This window comes from Talpa occidentalis, unplaced genomic scaffold (assembly GCF_014898055.3).
Source record: "Talpa occidentalis isolate TD23 unplaced genomic scaffold, MPIMG_talOcc4v2.1 talOcc4.3, whole genome shotgun sequence".
Taxonomy (NCBI): Eukaryota; Metazoa; Chordata; class Mammalia; order Eulipotyphla; family Talpidae; genus Talpa; species Talpa occidentalis.
The window spans coordinates 109,531,284-109,552,772 of NW_023603184.1; the positions used below are offsets into that span (position 1 = coordinate 109,531,284).

The 21,489-nt window shown below is 38.3% G+C and overlaps 1 protein-coding gene and 1 long non-coding RNA gene across 6 annotated transcripts in view; both read left to right on the top strand.

Moving 5' to 3' along the window:
- Positions 1–9,027, top strand: part of LOC119255991 (uncharacterized) — a 55,737-nt gene extending 46,710 nt beyond the window's left edge. Inside the window, exons 3-4 of the long non-coding RNA XR_005127598.2 lie at positions 7,704–7,785; positions 9,004–9,027. This is a non-coding gene — a long non-coding RNA (uncharacterized LOC119255991). The remainder of the gene's footprint in view (positions 1–7,703; positions 7,786–9,003) is intronic.
- An 857-nt stretch (positions 9,028–9,884) lies between these two features.
- Positions 9,885–21,489, top strand: part of UBE2E3 (ubiquitin conjugating enzyme E2 E3) — a 74,167-nt gene continuing 62,562 nt past the window's right edge. The window contains exons 1-3 of one of the 5 annotated variants that reach the window (XM_054699906.1): positions 9,885–9,906; positions 14,950–15,168; positions 16,869–16,919. In XM_054699906.1, coding sequence (XP_054555881.1) covers positions 14,975–15,168; positions 16,869–16,919 — 245 coding nt within the window. In that variant the 5' untranslated portion in view covers positions 9,885–9,906; positions 14,950–14,974. The other 4 variants (XM_037523654.2, XM_037523653.2, XM_037523656.2 and 1 more) reach the window with 4 other exon arrangements.

Sequence of the window (21,489 nt, forward strand, 5' to 3'; positions counted from 1 at the left end):
TGTGCATCACGCTTTTTAACAGCTCCCCAAACATCACCAGATGATTCCAATGTGCAGGCAAAATTGAGAACCACTCATGTAAAGAGTAGGTCACAGAAAACACATCCATGAGTTTGAGAAAGAAGGCTGATTTTAATGGTTTAGCATGATATATATATATATATATATATATATATATATATATATATATTAGCTACAGATTTTGTTGTCTATGTAATACCTGTTTCTGATAGCAATGATTATGGAGACTTAGTTATGTTGCTAAATACTCTAGGCATTTCATGGATCAAGAATATAACCAGGGCCTTCCCCGGTGGCGCAGCGGTTGAGTGCTGGGTTGCAAAGCTGCCTGCAGTCTCTGCAGCGCCGGTTTGATCCCCTGCTGCTCCCCGGCCACTGGAGGAGGGTCCCGCAGCATGGTGCGCAGACCTCTCCTGCCACCCGCTGCTCCCCTCAGCAGTGTACTTCGGTCCTTCTGCCTGCTCTGCTCCCCGCTCTGGCTCTGGTGAATTCTCTCACCCTCCCGCGCTTCTGACTGTACCCAGTGCTTGTACAAATAAATAAATAAATCTAATAAATAAATAAATAAGTGAAGGACAAAATATATATATATATAAAGAGGAATATAACAAGATCATTATTTCATATAATTTTACTCCTAAAATGATCTTATTTGTTTCTGGAATTCTCTAACAAATTTGTGTTTGGATCATAGCTTGGCAGAATCAAATAGAACTATGGTCTTGGGGGAGGGAATTGGAGTTCATAATAATAAGGTTTAAAATTTATAACTTCACCATCTTGGACAGTAATCCTGGCCAAGATCCTTAAAAGACTATTTGACACACTAATAAAATTTTTGCCAAAATATCCTTTTGCCAAACCAAAGAAACTAGGTATGCTAACCTGGCCCAAATGCATGAATTTATGAAATAATTATAACAAGCTATCTGTACCTCGATATTGCTGTTTTCTCTAAAAACACACATCGAAGAAAGCAAGATTTTGCATAGCAAGTGATAGAGCTGTAGCTTGGTCCTAAATATTTATTATTTATATTCATACCGAAATTTATAATTTTTTTAAAGCCTCATAGTAAAGTTTTTTATTTGGTTTCTATGGTTATTTAAAGTTACCTCACTTGGGTCTTCCCTGGTGGCGCAGCAGTTGAGCGCTGCTGGGCTGCGAGGCTGCCCGCAGCCTCTGCAGCGCCGGTTCGTTCCCTGGCCACCAGCGAGGGTCCCACAAAAAAAAAAAATAAAGTTACCAAAAATAAAGTTACCTCACTTCTTGGTAGTATTCTTTCTTAAATAAATATTTTTATAGTTAAAGCATTATACTAAATAGGTAATTTAAAAGAAAATCCACGTTTATTTAATGAGAAGGTATCATGATACTGTCAAGAAGGATAAGGTAAGTCACTATGACTTTTATATCTTGCATTAATGCTGTTTCTAATTAGCATATTTACCTCTGGCTCAGACTCTACGTCTTTATACATCAATACTCCACTTTCCGTTGCTCCTTAGTGTTATGTCTTCTAAACAGACAATTGGCAACCTCCAATAGCAAACACTTTGTAAGAGGAAAATATGACCTCTTAAGAGGAAAGTGTCATCTACTGGAACTTGATGTCAATGAATGAATATTCATTCAAATAAACATCTGTTACTTTCACAAGCCACTGCAGTAAATCAGTTTTAAGAAGCTATATAGAGATGAATATCGCATCACCTTCTCTCACCCCAAATCAATCTCTTTGAAATGAGATTCCTTTTGTTGAGATTTTACATTACACACACCGCACGAAAACACATTACAGCTACTTAGCTCAGGAAACACAGAACCTATACATATGCTCCTGAAGTCAGTCCCTGATAGTGGCTTTTACTTATTCCGCATTTGCAGCACCTAAGTTACATGGTTTATCAAGTGATGTGATTGTGAATGCTGCAATGTGTAGTAAAGACAATTATTTTCAATGTCTTTAATGTATATATGCATATTCTTGTAGTAAGTTGACTATTTGCATGCACACATATATACTGCATATATGTAAATATATATTTATAGTATTTTACTCATTAGAGAAAGAATACTCAACTGAAGTCATTAACATAAAACCGTAATAGACTAGACACAAATTGCCTGGTGATGCTGAGAATTTTCTCCCGACAACTCTTATAAATGACTTAGTGTTATTTTTATATGCTCAATAGTTAAATACACAAATAGAACTAATCAGTGTATTAATGTTGTTTTTAGAAACCCAGAAATATAAGCATTCAATAAACTATCCCTTAGCTGACATTACGTATATGTGAACACTTGCTCCTATTACAAAATAAAGACTAAACAATATTTTCAAAATTTGAAAGAAAAAATAAAAGTTCAAGTGAAAAGCCTAGTATTTAAGATTTGGCTGTCTGTTTTCACTGGGACCACTGACAGTATTAAGTGAGTTAATTAATATAAAATAAAGTATAGAACACAAGTGCACAAGGTGTTTACTACATTTATTCAATAAATGTTTCCTGGGCTCTGCGGGACACTCAGCACTATTGATACAGTTTTGATGGTAAGGAATGGGTGAAAGAGACCAACATCTGAAGTTTTTATCTTAATTAGAAAGTTGAACTCTGAACTATATTCTTCTAAAAAAAAAAAAAAGATAACTTGTTACAGTGCATAAAATATTTCAATGGCTGATTGTTTTTAAAGAATTATATTTATTGAGGTTAGGTTGGGTTACAACACTGCATGTTTAGAGGTCAACTGCTGCTGCTTTTTTAACCACAGAGTTATTCTAAATGCCTACTTCCTCAAACCCGAGTTATGTGTAGGGGGGGAAGGGTGTATGCATATTGAAAGACATATAATTTACCTTCAAAAATGCAGTTTTTTGATTTGTTGAGTATGCTCAAAATGTTTGTTTATTGAATAAGCAGGTAAATCTCTCGTTTATATCCTCTACTTCCTCTTTAGAATATTTAAGGTGGTAAAAGCACAATTCTTACAGGACTTCTTATTACATGAACAAAGATGAATGAAATTCTGTTAGTGTTTTTTTTTTTGTTTTTTTTTTTAATAAGTGGGGTACAGGCCAGAGTCGGGGCGGGAGTGAGAAGATTCACCAGAGAGAGTGGGGAGCAGAACAGGCAGATGGACCAACACACACTGCTGAGGGGAGCAGTGGGCAAGACCAGAGAGGTCTGAGCGCCATGGGGCGGGGGGGATTGAACTTGCGCCACAAAATCCACTTACAGCTTCACAGCACTACGCTCAACCCCCTGCACCACCAGGAAAGCCCTGTTAGTGTTTTTGAGGCAGGGTACTCTTGTTCTTGGATCCAGAGCTCTCCCTCTTGAACTCGCAGCTAGATTATCAACTCTTTAGAGGAAGGTGGTATTCTATTTTATTTGGTACATATCTTCTAGCACTGTGCTATGTCCCTTAAAAGGCATTTGAAGGCCTCCCTGGTGGCGCAGGTAATTAGGTAGTTGAGCGCAGTGCTGTGAAGCTGTCTGCAGCCTCTGCAGTGTGGGATCCCAGCCAGCTCAGGTGGCGAGATACCCACATGGTGCATATTTTTCTATGAGACCTCTCCTGTCTCACCCGCTGCTCCCCACAGCAGTGTATTTCAGTCAGTCTGCCTGTTCTATTCCCCGCTTTGTCACTGGTGAATCCTCTCATCCTCATGCACATTGGCCTGTACCCTGGTTCTTGTATAAATCAATCTTTAAAAAAAAGGCATTTGATACATCTATTAAATGAGTAAATAAAGTCTCAGATATACAAATAATTGTACTTACTAAGTTCGATTTTGTAGAATTTTTGTGTGTCTGATAGAAATAGTAAGTTATGGACTTCTATAACTTACTAATTATAGAAGTTTAGAATTAATCTGACCAGGGAATAGAAATTCACTTGATGTAAACAACCTTATTTAAAATAACATTATTTTCTTTGCAAAATAAAAACTAAAATTACTAGTTTCCCACCACTTATATTTGGAGATTATATATATATATACACGTACATACACACACACACACACACTATATATATATATATATATATATATATATACACATAAAGAGAGCTAGTTTGGTGTGTGTGTGTTAATATATGTAGACACACACACATACATAGGTATATTTTTTCATTTATCCAAACTAAATGGGCATGGTGGTGGTACTTTGGTTTTTTTGGTAGCCTTTATGTAAGGAAGGCATTCAAATTTTTAAAAATTAAATTGAATTTTTACAGTTAATCAACTTGTGTGGATACATACGGTCTTCAGTCATTGCTGGCATGAGCCTCACAGTAGGCACTGTTAGTGTCTTAAAAAGCATGTTAGATAATTCAGTTTGTTCAACAGCATTACTTATACAATGGCATAAATTATGCAGACCCCAGAAGTGCAAAGAATCTCCAGGCTCATTTTGCTGATGACGAAACTGGCATCTAGGAGGTAAAGCAATGTTATCAGAACGAGAACCCAAGAAGCCCAATTTCTGGGTCAATGACTATGATATTCTGCTATCTGTTGGAACAAATATATAACAGTGTTAATTTTCTATCCTTCCTTTTAAATACTTTTGCCGATTGACGTGAGATTGATTTAGGTTGGTTGATTTTCATCTTAATTGCTAGCTTTATAGAACATATAATTTGGTCTCAGATGTGTAGACAATTTATTAAGCAGATTAGAAAAACTTTGCTGCCCTACTGTGCATTTTTCTGTCCATGGTTCTGTTAGAAGTTTGCTGAGAAAATGTGGTCATTGTTCTCCTTACACACATTTCAGAATTAAGATCACATAGCAAATGCCTTTAGTTTATTTGAAAAAAAATGAAGCTATTAAATGCTTTAATTCCTTTAAATACTTTTGGACTCCATATGCTTGGTCTGTGCTATTTTTCATGAAAATGAGGTCCTTTAGTGTATTAGGCAGCATAAAAAGATTGCCTTCTTGTTGTTGCTATTCTGTAATGTTCCCTTCAACTGACTTTAAGTATGAAGGTAACTTGGCCATCCATTCATTTATTCAGAAATTATTTATTAAATATAACAGGTCAGGCACTATGTTAAACCACATGTGGGTCCAACCTTTATTTTAGTAGGGGGAGAAAAATATTAAGGAAATAATCAGGCAAATATTTACGTATAAATATTACGTATTATGATAAAGGTTAGAAAAATATGTTGACTATTATGTGTGATTAAGATTACTAAATTTATATATTACCATATCAGAACAGGATAAGGAAAACTTTTTACACTTATAAGAACTTTCTGATGACATCTTTTGACAGTCTCTATAGAAGCTGGTGACTTGGTGAATTGGACTATGTGCCCTGCTAAATATAATATATAATGGAATTGGGACAGAATCCCAAATTCTCCAGTTCTGAGAATTCCAAGGTTTTATTTAAAACTTTAAGGAAGTCATTCAAGGTCTCTGAGACTCAATCTTCTTGGCCAAAAAAGACCAGTACTTCAATATCCCTTTCTTGGATTATAAGTACTGGTATTAAGTAGTCATTATTTGGTGAGTCCAAATTGGTATGCTCCTTAATCCCATCAAACACTGAATAGATATTACTGAAAAATTATTTCTCACTGTTTAAAAACCCATTCATATCACTGTGATTTTTACTTTATCTGAGTTATTTTCAAATATTATAATCCACAGAAGTTAAAATCATTTGTATTCTGACATTTTACTAGGCATACCTTTGAAATCTTTTACAATTTATGACAAACTTCTAGATTTGGGACCTGAACAAAAACTAAATTATAACTCTCAACATATTTAATATTCTCATTAAAAATAGCTTTATTTCTTGAATTATGTTAAAGGTAAGCTTATTTATTTTAAACTACCTTTTTTACAGTCCCAAATTAAAGCATATTGTTTCTTACTGAATCTCTTCTAATTAGATAACTATGCAATATAAAAAAGACAGCCAGAAACATAAGTACACAGATCCTTAACCAAAAATGATTTTTTGTGTATTTATTCCAAATCTCTTTTACACATTTTCCCAGATAATCATATTGTACATACAATTTTATTTTTCTGAAGCAAACCTTCAGAATACACTTAACCTGATTTTACACATGAGGTACTGTAAAGCACCTCAGAAAAGTTGAAGTGATAAAATGCTAAATAAAAATATCAGTTAAAAAGATGATGTACAGCATCTCAATTGTTACTACTAAGCCGGATATAAGCTAATCTTATAGAAAAGGATTTACCATGAGGAGGAATTCATGGCAAAAATGATAGTTATAATACTCACCATTTTGTATTCACATATATTCCTTTGAGTGAATGGATCATAATTTACTAAAGCTATGCCTTTATGTTGGACAGTGAGTGGTTTTCATTTTTATACAGTATGAATTACACTGGGATAAACATTGGCATTTTTTAATATTTTGGATTACTTCCTTAGGATAGATTCCCAGAAGCAGAATTACCAGGTTAAAGGGTATGAACATTTTATGACTCTTGAATCACATTGCCAAATTGCTTTCCAAAAAAAGGTTATATCAATTTACAATGCCACCAGCAGTATAGGAAAGTGCCATTCTCATAATATTCTTACATGTATTTGGAATCACAGTTTTTAGATTTGTAAATTTTCTGGACAAGAATGTAGTACCTCATTTTAATATGTTTCTTAGATTTTTTTTTTAAATGAAATACTGTTATTTTACAACATTGTTAATTATTTCAGAATGTAGGAGTTCTGCCCTCAGGTATGGTCACCATAGTTCTCCCACCACCTAAGCACCCATAGTCCTCCACCATAGTCCATTGTACTCTTCCCCCTCCCCCCATTCTTTCCCCTCCTCTCTTCCATTGGATGCCTCATATCTATGGTCAGCTTCAAGGATGGATTTTAAGGTTTGTCTTTTTCTGCTCTTTCGTTTGGCTTCTCTACATTCCACATATAAATGAAGCTGTTTGGTATTTATCATATTATTTCCCTTCCAGTTCCATCCATGTTGCAGCATATGGCATGAGTTTATCTTTTTGATTGCTGAGTAGTATTCCACTGTATCTATATACCACATTTTCTTTTTTTTTTCTAAAGATTTTATTTATTAATGCGTGCCAGAACTGGGGTATAGGCCAGAGGTGCGGGAGGTGAGAGGGTTCATCGGAGACAGAGTGGGGAACAGAACAGGCAGACTGACTGAAATACACTGCTGAGGGGAGCAGCAGGCGAGATAGGAGGGGTCTGCTGTGCCATGTGGGTAGCTCCCTGGCCGGGCATCAAACTTGTGCTGCAGTGGCTGTGGGTGGCTTCATAGGTTGCATCTTAACCCCTTGCGCTACCAGGAAGGCCCACCACATTTTCTTGATCCACTCATATCTGTTCTGGGGCATTTAGGTTGTTTTCATATCTTGATATTGTAAATAGTGCTGTTGTAAATATATGAGTGCAGGTCTCCCTGTGAATTAGTGTCTTTGTGTTCTTTGGGTAGATACCCAGGAGTGGACTTTTCTTAGTGTTACTTTTTTTTTTTTTTTTTGAAGGAAACATACCATTAAAAATCTCTAATTTCTTGCATGTCCTTTAACTCTCTGTGATGATTTGATATTATTATGTCTGAAAAGAATTATATATGATACAGATCAATCCTTTCCCATAGTATAAACTTTTTTGTCTATTTTATTGTTACAGTTTGGCGCAGGTCTCAGTGTTAGGGAGCATGTTGAGGATTCAATATCCGGTCAAATACAGGCTTATTATAAATCCTCTCTATGTAAGTATTCAAATTCTAATTTTTCTGAGTGAACTTTTAACAACCTTGACTTTGGAACTCATCTATAATTTATGTTGATGTATAAGGTGTGTTTAAGTGATCTTTTTCCATATTGGTAAGGTTACCTCAATATCATTAATTGCATGATCCTTTATTTTTCTGTGTTTTAGAGTCTTTTATATATATATCAGATCTTCTAGTTTTTGGTCACTTCTATTTCAGTGATCTGTCCTTGGGGCAAAACTTACTTTTTATTCAATGTGGAATACACATGGTCTGTTTTAGGATTTTAAAAACAGTCTCACCTATTGTTTTCTTATATTAACCTTAAGATTTCGACAAATTCTAAAAAATAGTCTGTTTGAATTTTCATCATTTGTTTTAATTTATGAAAGAACATGAATTTATTCATGTCTTTTCCCCCCATTATAAAAGTGATACCAGCTTATATTTTAGAAAAATACTGACTAGAGAAAGGAAGAAAAAGTTTATTCACAGTTGCTGTAAAATATAAGCATAGTTAACCTTTTGGAGTATGTTCCTTTCAGATATTCTTGTCTTCTAGTTGTAAAGATATGATGTATGGTCATTTCATGGCTGTTTATTGTGCTTTTACTTTGGCCCAGCTTCTTTACTAGGCTTTGAGTTAGACATATCCTGTCCTCATTAACATTTTATCATATCCCATTTTTGTGTTTTTGCACACTCCTACATATCAATAGCTACAAATTTTACCATGTATAAATTAGTTTGTGTAATCATTTTTCTACTCTGGACATTTCCAATTTTTCAATGTTATTTTTTCTTCATTTAAAATGTTTCTTTAAGATATATTTCTTGAAATGGAGAAATTTGATCAAAAGGATATGAACACATTCAAGACTCTTAACAAAACTTCCACATTACTTTCCAAAAGGCAACTTCTGGTATCAACTTTCCCTGCCACTGGAAATGGGAAAAGAAAAATTTTTAAAACCAATTTGCCAGCAAAGATTTTAATCATTCAAAATTGTTTTTGTAAATTTGATAGGTATTTATTTAATTTTCCTTTTTTTTTGGGGGGGGGAGAGCTAACAAGGCTAAGATTTCTTTACAAGCAAAATAAATGTGTTTCTTTGCATTTTTCCCTCATGTCTTTTATCCTGCATAGGTGCTTGTTTGTTTCATGTGTAGGAGCTCTTTATGGAAACATCCTTTTTGGTATTTATCTTTCCTCAGAGTTATCTCAGAAGAGAAAAGCAGCAATTGATCACTGAGTTGTGTGCCTTGTATTTCTGGAAGTCAAGAGGCAGTGCACACACCTCCTACCTCCAGAGCCCAGCTGTAGGTCTGACACCTGTGGGCTTTCCATGCATGACACCATGCAGAAGAAGCACATAACACCCCTCAACAGTGCAGGGAACTTTGGGGTTCTAGAGCCATTGAGTCTAACAATGGCAACAATGGCTTCCTAAACCAAGGTTGGGCCAAGAAATGACTTACTAGTAAGCCCTCCTGTTTTTATGAGTAGAAAGAGAACATCTTATAGTCAGAACACAAGAGGATACAAGTAACTGGGCAGCGTGTGGAAAACGTTTAAAAGGCCGGGGTGGAGATGGGGAAGGGATTAAATGAAGATACTGAGTAAAGGTATTGAGTGGAAGGAAACAAAAGCACTCTGAAATCAACAAAACAAATCTATGGTGTGTGCTGGCTGTGGTGGGTGATTTAAAAAGATCTGTAGCCTCATCCTAGTTTAGTTTTTGTAAAATCACAGAATCTTATTAGGGATCTCAAGTGATATATTCCTATTTATTCTTGCTTCTATACACATGTACTTATGTACATATACAGCACACAGACCCATGGAGAGGCTCAGAAGAAGCACTTGCCAAAGCAGAGAGGTCTTCAGGATTCTGGGCCTGACTTGTCTGGCCTTGTAACAGGTCCCTTTTGGTTACAGCGTTTAAGGGAAGTAGGCAGTAGGTAATTGTGGCAATTTGATTTAGTATCTTTCCTCTTCTATCTCCCTCAGGGTTTTGAGTGAGAAGCTCAGAGGCCTCTATTCCAATAGGAGAAATACAGAAGATTGAGAGAGGACACTCTCATCATACCTAGTGTCTACTGTGGTACTATTTTAAGGTACTATTATGGGAAAATTTTCGATTACATACTTTATGGGATAATTTGCATTAGTCAAATTTGTATGTACTCAGGAGTACCTATAAAACATGACCCCTAATTTCAAGAATAGACAAAAAAACAAACAAACAAAAAAACCCGAAAGAGAACCTTATTTTAAAAAGGGTGTCCTGTGCGGAAGTATTACAGAAACCTCTATAAAAAAGGGGAGGTACTATGTTCCCTGCCCCCACTTAACAAGTTGTGGAGCTGAGCTGCCAGGTGTAGATATGTAACACAAGGCAGGTGGGCTCAGTGAAGGAAAAAAAGGGGAATTTCTCTTGATTTTGAGGCCAGACTTGCAACCTGATACTGCTGGAAGGAGATCTGGGAGGAGACAAGTAGAGGAGAGACATGTAAAGACACTTGGAAGAGATATGTACAAAGTCTCATAATGACACTCCTTATCTTGATGTGGTCTTTTCTTTTATCCCAGCTTACTGGGACCTGCTTCAGAACCCCTTTCTTATTGTTCTCTGCCAGAAGGTGCCTTCGATTTGTGGCAAGATTTCAGGCATCAGTGGCCCCATTTCCGGCTGACCCTGTTTGTCTGGACACTTACCCACAAGGAGATGGGTAATTTTGGGTGTTTTATAGGAATAATATCCTTTATTCTCTCTATGCACATTAATTCTATTAAAATTCTTTCACATTAAGAGTCTGCTTTGCTTTTGTGCACAAGGAGAGCTGGACCCCTTTAAAGTGTCCAAGTTTAGGGGTCCCTGGGTACCCTTCAGTTAGTCGCACTAATAGAGGAACTTCACATTAGAAATGATTCATAACTTACAAGTCGTTTCTGGTCAAGGTGGTGATGTCATGTTGCCTTGGAGGAGAACTGTGAGCTGGAAAGGATTTCCCTCTTAGGTGAATGCTGGGCACCTAATGGTTTGGGGGCAGGCCACTACTTTCTCTAACCTATGGAGCCATTCATTCTCTTTATGATGGCTTTACCAAAGTAAGTACAATGTATTGAGTACATATTATGTCCCAGGTACTTTCCCAAGGGCATTGCCCATATTATCACCTATTGATCCCTTCAGATCCAGGTCATTACTTCTTTTGATCCCATATTCCATAACTCATAACCCTAAGCTGAACGAACAATTCCATTACTAATTATCATTTGATAATTAATAATGCTCCATTTTCATTCTGTTCACTTCTTATATGTAATACTTCTGTAGCCTAGATCTCTTGCTGTCACACTATCTGTTGAGTTCAGTAAGAGCAGCACCTGTGTTTCACTCCAATTTCTCAGTATTTGGTAGTTCTTAAGTATTCTATTGAGTAAATACTGCTCGGAAATCCATGACTTCAAATCCATTGAGGAATCAGAATTTTGAGCAAGAGAGGACTTAAAACCTTTTTTTTTTTAAAAGATAAACGTCTTTTCCTCAGATTCTTTTTTAAAGATTTATTTATTTTTATGCAAGAGCTGGGGTACAGGCCAGAAACGCAGGAGGGTGAGAGGATTCACCAGAGACAGAATGGGAAGCAGAACAGGCAGATGACAGAACATTGCTGAGGGGAGCAGCAGGCATGACAGGAGAGGTCTGCCTGCCATGTGGGACTCTCCCAGGCCAGCCAGGAATCTAACCGGCACTGCAGAGGCTGAAGACAGCTTCACAGCACTGCGCTCAACGCGCTGCGACACCAGAGAGGCCCCTTAAAACCTTTTATACAAACTTCTTTTACATAAGAAAAATTAAGTTGAATCAAGTAACTTACTTGAGGTCACCTAAATTTGGTAGAATGAGATTAGAATCCAGTTCCCTTGTTTTTCAGCCCAATATTATTTCCCCAACAGAGATGTTACCAAAAATGCATCTAAATATCTTGATCTCTAAATCTCCTGACCCCACCCAAATCCTATCAGCAATTGGCCTTTGGCATTTAAGTTATTTCAGTGATTTTGAATTTCCCAAGAGCAAACTATGGCTTTTGTTTCACAACTCCCCTTTCAAACAAAGCAATACACAAATTCCAAACTCGCTGGCTCTTGGGTAAAAGTTGGAGGAACCCTTCTCTATATTTTCACTAACAAGCGTTTTCTACGTGTACTTTTTCATCCAGCTAAATCAAAATTGCTTGTCAATACACACGCCATACTCTTTCTTCACCATTTCTTGAGCCATCCTGTTCATTCTGAGTAGCCTTGCTCCTATCAACACCATTGTCTTTAATGGACTGGGAGCTTCTAGCACAGAAGAGAAACCTAGATTTAGTCACACGGTAATCGAAGGAGAGAAATTTGTGTGACCAGCACCTAGCAGCAAAGCCTTAAACAAAGTTCACCGAATGACGGTGAGCTTGGAAAATTACAGAAATGTAACTTACCATTCAGAGTGGTAAAAAACCTTTACCAAGAACTTTTCTCTTTGGGGGAAAAATTGGTTGATTCAGTTTTTTATTGTTGTTTGTAGCTTTTCCCTTTAACTTTAGTTCATCTGTTATGATTGCCATTCTCACTCCCTCTCTGAACTCCATATTCTAACACTCCTGTCCCTGGACACTTGTAGGAGAGGAATCCGCAAATTCCTCTGGGGCTCCATCACTGGGGCAAGTTCTCAGTAGCTGGAGAAGGTCTGGCCTGCAAACAGGAAGTATCTGTGCTGGTATCTACTTTGTGCCTGGGGCAAAAACTTTGGCTTCCATCTGGAGACTGGTAGAGAATGACAGAACAAAACTAACCTTTACCACCCTTATCTGAAGCTTTTCCATGTGGGCCTTCTGACCCAGTATCGCTCAGGTCTTCTTTCCAAAATGGGAGTTAGCAGAGAATAGCCCCGCTGAAAAGTGTCAGCTTTGAGCACTCTTTTAACTCCTTTCCTTCATTAAAAAAAAAAAAAAAAACAATTCTTGAGCGGGACATTTGACTGTTTTGAATTTTAAGTTTCTAAAGCATTCCAAGGACTGTCCCCTTTGGAAGGCTGAGAGTCAAAGAAGGGCTGATTCGGCCCCCTGGTCTGGAAATCCCTTTTCCTCAGTGTCCTATCTTGCCCCGTTTGGATCACAAGAGGAGCAAGAGGCTGCTTTCCTCTGCCTGGCCTCCTCACCAACACCCATTAGTCCCAGTCTTCAGGACAGTGGGGACTCCCAACCACGCGCCCAGGCCCCTTGCCCAGAGGGGAGGGGGGCCAGGGGTGCACGCCAGCCCCTGTGCGGTTGGAGGGCACGCCGCCAGCCCTGGGGATGACTTCAGCCCGCCCGCCCCACAGGCACCCCGGTCCCGGCCAGCCGGACGGGTAGCCCAATGGGCAGCCTCGTTCTGGAGGCGGGCGCAGGCCGGAAGCCACCCCGCGGCACAGCGGCCCCGCGAGACGGCGCCCGCGCCCCCGCCCTCTCCGACCCGGGCTCCGCGGCAAAGGGCGGCAGGGGCCAGCCTGCCGGGTCCCCGCCGCGCTCTTTGTCCTGGCCGCGCGCGGGCGGACGCGTGCGCCTCCCGGGTGAAGGTAAGCGCGGGGAGAGAGCGCGCGGGCGCGCGCGGGACGGCTCGCGCCCGCCGACCCACGGCGGCGCGCGCCCCTCCGCCAGGCGAGCGAGCGGCGAGCACGCGCGCCATCGCCGCGCCCGCCCCTCCCCCGCGCGCCTCGGAACTTGCTGACTGCGCGGCCGGGAGGAGCCGAGCCGGGCGGCGGCGGCGGCGGGAGGCCACAGCGCGCGGGGGTCTCCCGCGTCCCCTCCGCCTCGCCGGGAGCTTGCGCCCTCGCCCAGCCGAGCGCCCACCCCCCCTTTTTTCCGAAGGCGCTGGGCGGCGCCACCCTCCGGCCGGAGCCCGGCACTGCACAACCCCCTCCGACTTTCAATGTTCCACACTCCCCGGCCAGAGCCTCCTCGGCTTCTTTTTTTCCCTCCCCCCCCCCCCCCCCCAGCTGCCTCCATTTCCTTAAGGAAGGGTTTTTTTCTCTCTCCCTCCCCCACACCGTAGCGGCGCGAGAGCGGGCCGGGCGGGCCGCCGAGGTAAGGCGCGGGGCCGGGGGGCCTCGTGGGGGGCGGCCGGGGGCGGCGGTGGGGGAGGGGGCGGGGGCGGGCAGCTTTGTTCGCAACGGGTCCGCGCCGCGGGGTCCGCGAGCCGCGGCGGGGCCGGCCGGGCCGCTCGCATCACTTGGCGCCCGGCGCGGCGAGCGCTGCCCGCGGCCCCCGCACGGCCCTCCCCACAAAGGGCCGCGGAGCTGCGTGGCCGCTGCCGCCGGCCGCGGCTCGCCTCGGCGGGCGCGGAAATTTGTTGCACTTCTTGGGGCTTTGTTTGTTTGTTTGTTTTGCCTGTGGGGGTTTTTTTTTTTTTTGGTTTTTTTTTTTTTTTTTTTTTCTATTTTGGACAAAATGTCGGTCCGTGATGTAAAAATTGAGCGAGGAACCTGGATGGCATTGGGAGCTTTGCAGAAGGTGCAGTTGGGATTCTGCTTTTCCCAGGGTGGCAGCTCGGTCGTGGCCGGGTGAATCTTCGCTGCTGGCCGTGGAAATGGCTAGAGCAGCTTGTTAGTAGATTTTTAAATTCCTAAGTGGTGTGTTTAAAGGCTTACGTGCACGGAGGAGGAATCGCCACCTTAAATAAGCATATGGGCGATTAACAGGGTATGTTGTCCTCTCGGAAAGGGAATTTGGTGGCTTTGACCAATGTCAGTGTGTAAATATTTGGACGGTATTAGTGACTTTTTAACATTTTTCAGCGAGGTCTGTTATTTACAGTGTGTCATATGTTATTAATGCTCATTGCCTAAGTTCCCTGGCAAATCTGTTTCATGCCTTCTCAGAAAGTAGACAATTGATAGATTGTCCAAGGGATGGAAAAAATGTGAGTGGGTTTTCTAAGTTGAGTTCGGTCCTTGAACGCTGGCGTTGTGAGACACATCACCTCTTCTGTAACCTTGCTGTGGTGTTAAGTGTGATCACTTTTGAAGCTTTTCCATTAAATATGATTTTAGGTGCTTAGTAAGAGAAGAAAATGCCTTTCGTGGATTTTAGGCTTAACATTTCTGTTCTTTTCTTCTGTCTTTTGAAAAGTTTTCCAAGAAATAACTTCACCAAGATGTCCAGTGATAGGCAAAGGTCTGATGATGAGAGCCCCAGCACCAGCAGTGGTAGTTCAGATGCGGATCAGAGAGACCCAGCCGCTCCAGAGCCTGAAGAACAAGAAGAAAGAAAATCTTCTGCCACCCAGCAGAAGAAGAACACCAAACTCTCTAGCAAAACCACTGCTAAGTTATCCACTAGTGCTAAAAGGTAATTTGTGAAGGACACATTAAGCAATTGTCACGGTGCCTTCCAAGTGGTTGGACTTTTTTGTTAGTAACGATAGTTCAAAAATATTTACTTTATGTTGGGTTTTTTTGGTACTTGAGTGAGTTGTCATTCTTTTGGTGGCATATAAGCCACCTTCCTAGAATTACACTTTTAAGCAACCTTACTCTGTACTTTGGTAACTTCAGTTAAGTAGAGATTGGACTAGTGTTCTGACAGATTGTTTAAGGGGTTGGCAAGGAAAATTTGGTCAACCCAGATTAGTTGGTACATTGAGGATGTTGAGGCTGTTTCCCTTTTGTGAATCATATTCCCATTAGTTGAAACAGACACTTCTAAAGATCAGCAGTTCCTCTCTCCATGAAACCACAATCAGAAACGATCAGGTTAGCTAGAAAATTTAAGGCCATTCGTATATTCGAAAACAGATTTTAAATTGTGCATTAGATCTCTCACTTTTTATAAACATGATTTGAAATTAAGCATCCCAGGTATTACTTTTTACAGTTAAATTCATGGTTGCCCCTCTGTTCTGGTGAGGGCATAACAGGAAAGTAACTATTTACTGTATTAGGTGGTAGTTGGCAGTTGAAAACTTTAATTGTCCTTGTGCTTCTTCGCTCTGAAACTTGAGGATATGCTTGACACGTTAATACTCAACAGCAGGAGAAACATATTTTGTTGGATTTAAGTGAAAGATCATTTGTTTTCTGTTTTATATTATCTGTGATGGTGAAAAAAAGATCTGTCAGTGGGATTCCATCAGTGGTAGTGGTATTGGAATATCCATGACTTCTAGCAATTCATCAACTCTGTTTCAGCTTTAGCCAATATTGACATTTTGTTTATTCTTATTGATCACAACTAACAGAAAAAGAAAAAAGGAAAAGATAGTCAAATACTCAGAAATAATCTTATTTGATAGGTTATCACCTCAGTTGTATTAATAATCAGGTATTAATAACTTGTATAGTTTATCTTGTTGAGGAATATGGTAAACACTTAAATTTTGAAAGCATTTTAAATTTGAATGAAATCTGAGAACTGCTGTCCCCCTAACTCAAGTTGTATACTATAGCATCTTATGTTCCTTTCCCCTAAATTTATAAATACTGCACTTACAAGCAAGGAAAACAGATTTGGTTAAATAAGAGTGCCAGTGTCCTTTGGAAGTTTTTCACTGGTAAAGGTATTTATAAATTTTAAACTTTCTTTTTTTGACAGGTAAGATATTGCCAAAACTATTAATATGCTCTTACAGTAGCTTGTAAGTTCTTACCTGGGTTAGAGTGACTTGAAGTCATTGTCAAATATTCTAGTGCTTTCCCTTCTCCCTCTCTCTTGTCTCATTTGCATATTAGCTTGAAAAGAGAATTTCTTTGGTAAAAAGTGTTTTAAAATAGGTTTTATATCCTTTACTGAGTACTAGTGGAGGACTATTTCTCAAATCAGGTGTAAATGTCTTACTTATTTACAGTAGCAAGTGAGAAAGAAAGCTGCAAAGTTTCTGTTAAGGGATTTGGGTTATGCCTCTGAGAACAAAGAGGAAGCAGCCATGTTAGCATTACTGAAGGCAAAGCCAGCCTTGCATTTAACTGCATGGTGGTAGAGGGCAGTGTAATTCCCCGGTTGTTCTGTAGACTCTCTCAAATCCTTTTTGTCTGTTCTCATTTCACTAACAGAATTCAGAAGGAGCTAGCTGAAATAACCCTTGATCCTCCTCCTAACTGCAGGTAAGAAGTAAATTTTGTTGTTTTCATTTCAAATTGTAGAAAAATTTTAAAAGATTATCTACTCTGGATATGTGTACTGCAGAAGAGGCTACAGTTGCTTTTTTCCCCAGCTTTGCTAGTATATTAAAACAAAATATCTAAGGCGAATTAAATAAATTTGGGAGGAAAAGATGCTTTTTAGTATTTTGGACTTATGCATACACTGATTTTGTGCTTACTGAGACTAGGATGAATACTGCTGATTTTGTTCTGTTGTAACATTTCTGTACAGTGTTTATTCAGAAGTATATTGCAGAAACTTCTAAAATTTTGCTAAGCTTTAAAGTTACTGCTTGTGCGCAATCTGAACTGACCTTCCAAATTTAGAAATTGCTGAATGTGGTGTTACAAAATGTAAATGCAGTAAACAAGAGTATAGTTGTTTCTCCTTGATTTATTCAGTAACTTGCCTTAAGAACAAATTTTATTTTATTTTAAGGTAATGGTTTTAGTTGTATTTTATAGAATGCATTGTTAGACTTACTTACATTTTAATCAGATGTCCTAATTACTTGGGGAAAGTCTTAGTAATTTTGCTACTCGAAATATGTGTATGAAAAGAAGTAATTGAATTGGAATGTGTGTGGGGACAATTCATTTCAGTGGAATTCAAATGGAATAATATAAGATTATTGGTTAGTAAGGTGCATTAAAAGTAACTGGTGATAGGTAATGTTTTCTCTGAAAAAATTTTTTTAATTCATCTTATTTAGTGCTGTATTTTTCAACATTGTCTGTATGACTTCCAGAATTCATCAAAGTTAGAAAAATAGTGTTGTAGGAAATTTGCATAGAGATATGTACTCAAGGAGAGTGGCTACCAGAAGTAAGGCACTGTTTTGGTTTGTTGTGAAAATGTTTTTGTGTCATATCTGTATTTTTTCTATAAATTGTGTTCACTTGTGATGATCAGACCTATCTCCAAAGTCTGAGATATAACAAGGTAAAATCTAATTGCTTCTTACAGTGTGTGTTAACTGGATGCTCTGATACAGTGATCTTATACTGCTTTATCCACTGCATTAGTAGCTTTGCTCTTATTTGTAATCAGCCATTTCAGTTCAAAAAGGAAACATGATTGTAAACTAATTTTAAACACAGAACTGCTCTATCCAGTAATATAGCTAATAGCCACATGTGGCTATGCACCATTTCAGTGAGATGCGCGTTAAGTGTAAATAACACGGTGGATTTTTGAAACTTAATATGAAGAAAAGAATATAAAATGTCTCATTATTTTTAAAATGTTTATCCTGTGTTGAAATGATAAATTTTGGATATGGTGGGTTATATAAAATGTTTTCAAATTAATTGCACTTCTGTTTTTTACTATTTGAATATGACTTTTAGAAAATTTAAAATTATACATGTGGATTGCATTGTGTTCCCATTGAATGGTGCTGCTTTAGAGAATGAATAAATGAAAATGTTTCTTTCCAGGCTTGTAAGTGGTGTGTCAAATCTGTAGCCATTTAGGGAAGTTAGGTTAAATTTGCTCTCTTGAAGAATCATTTAACTTACAGAGTGTATTGTGATATTTGCCATTGTGGAAGATGAAAAGATCTAAGAGTTCAAAATTCTGAAATATTTTTAAATTGCATGCGAGGTCAAACTCTTCATGGTTTCTTTTGATTTTTGGAAAATGGCACAAACCAGTGTATGTGCATAAATTAGAGAACCCAGTATACATGTTGAATGCCCTTAGAGACATCAGTTCAACAGAATAAGTGTTGCTGTTGTTGGAGAAACATGTTTTATGTAGTTGACCAGGAATGGTTCCACAAGGCCACTGAGAATTATTTTAGAGCAAGTAGAATCTTTCTAGGAAATAGAAAAGTATAAATTTGTCTTTCTTTTTAAATACCAGATTTCATTCAAGTCCATGAAATAATACTTCACATTTACCGGTTGTAGACTAGTGAAGAATGAACCTTTGGGCTTGCTTATGAACAATAATGTGAAATACATATTGTGATTTTTCCCTTATCACAACTTGTGATAACTGTCAGCTGTTGCAAATGACATCTTTCTGGTTCTTTTAGTATGTGAGCTGCTTTGTGGTTGTGTGGGTGATTGAAGGAAAAAATAAAAATACGAGTTTTAGAAGGGAACTGGGAGAAGCTGTTTTTTACTAGTTTGGATATAGTCTTTGGACTAGTTTGGATATAGCCTGACATGTAAAATATCCAGATACTTTTCTGAGTTTTATTGTGTCTTGAGACTCTTTTGGGTGGAAGATCTAGTCCTTGTCAGAAGTTTGGAATATAGAGATTTGTGGAAGTATTGTAGGATTTTGACAGCTAAGTCCAGATTTGTATTGTATTTTTACCTTCATGTTAGATACGTGACAGATTGTGGTGTTATGTTCTTGTAGTTCACAGATGCATTGGTGAAGATTTTAGCTTTCTGGTAATTATATAATTTAAATTTATTTATGTTATAATTAAAATGGGGTTCTGTATTAACAAATTCTAGATTGTGAATTCATATTGTGTGAAATCTGTGAAACCTAATACTTTTGACTTTCAGGTGTAATTAATCAGAATTCCATTATGGTTCTGCATGATTTTTACAAGCTTGTCAAAGTATGTGATTTAATTCCTCCTAAAGGAGGAAATATATATCTGTGTACATTCAGGAAAAGGTTGAATGAAATACAAGAAAAGTTAGAAAAACTAAATTTAGTAGACTAGATTAAGCTTTCTCTTAAATCTCTTCTATGTTTAATAAAATACTTTTTAGTTATGACATAGCCATGTCTAATGTATATACACCCAGGGTGATACTAGGGTAGACTTACGTGTTTACCTAAGTGTGTGGCTTTAAATGTGTTTGAATATATTTTGATAGCATTGATCTTTTTTCTTATGAAAGTTTTTGGATGAAATATTTCCACTGATTTGGTACCATTTAAGTTTTTAGGTATTGGAGTTACCTTAGACCAAAGTATTCTAATCATAGGGATATAATTTTTATTTGGTGCCTTCAGTGTACTCTTTACATACTATATTCAACATTAGGCTATCAATTGTACACCAATGAAAATGAAGGAAAATTGTTGCCTGGCCATTTCCCTCTGTTTTTAGCTAAATTTATTGACTAGAATTGTTGAGTGCTATGCTGTTAAGACATTTATATTCCATCTTTCCCATAGGGTGTCCTTGTTTTCTTCGTTACCACTGGTATATACCAATGGTATATACCACTGCAGAAGTTTAGAAAGTTGCTGGATTTTAAACTCAAGCTCTAATTCTTCCCATCAGTGAGACTGTACAGCGATACATTCTTAAATATTCTTTATTATGTACAGATTGAAACTATGTTAGATATTTTGGATCATTTGTAAGTAGTATTTGGGTGCAGGAAAGACCTTATTGGAAGAGGCAGTACAGTGTCAATAGTGTTCACTTGCAAAGTCTGGAAATAGGTACTATACAATATTGCAGATTTTGCTAACTTCCTTTTTAAAAACAAAGTATTAGTTAAGTTCTAAGAAGTTGGCAACACTAATTTGCTTCTGAGCCTAATTACCTCATTGTGATGAACTCTGCCTCCCATTACTCAGACCAAGAGCGTCTGCATCAAAGGGGAGATTATTAGAAATGTAGAATCTTGCTTCTCCCACTGTAGAATCACTGAATTAAAATCTGAGTTTCAGTAAGATTCCCTGGTAAATTGTTTGTATATTAAGATTTGAAAAGCACTGGTACTAGAACTAGACTGTCGAGTTCAGACTCTTGTGCTGCCACTTGTTAGCTAAGTGGACCTAAGATGGAATAATTCTGTTTTAGTTTCCTTAACTGTCAAATGGAGATAAAAATGATACCCCACTCACATTATGGGTTTGTTAAGAGGATTAAAATATGTTTTAGAGTTTTGTAACACTGTGAATTGGGTCAATAAAGTGGTCATAACATGGTTAAAATAGGAGCTGCAGTTTTGCAGCATGCCCTCACCCTTGCTAGCACCTTCTCCAGTGCAAAACATACTACAGAAATAATTTCTTTTTATTGCAGCTCCTATTTATTAAGGACATATCAAGCAATTATTTTTTGATGTTAGTAATAACAAATCTTGGAAACTTGAGTGTAAGAGAAAATTAGCCCAAGAACCTTGGGCAAAGATTTATAGTAATAATATACGATAGTATAAAAATACTATATCCTTTTTAGTGATGCTTACTTCCATAGGTAATGCTCTGGCTAGCAAAAAGTTACAGTGAAAATGTTTAGAAGAAAGTCTATCTCTATGCTTTCCCTTTTAAATATCCCATTATAGGAGTTTGCAGTTTAACTGAGAATGTGATGATATTTGTGAAATTTCGATGGTTGATACAGGTTACCAGTTATCTAAACATAGCATTCATCCCTTGTTGATGCTATAAGGAGGGATTTTGCAAGTTTTTTCCTAATTGATGTGTGAAGGCAGTTAATGATCAAAATAGCATGTGATGCCTCTATTATAACATTGTTGGCTGCTTATGGATAACTTGATTTTTTAGTCCTTCCCACACATATACATAGATTCTGTG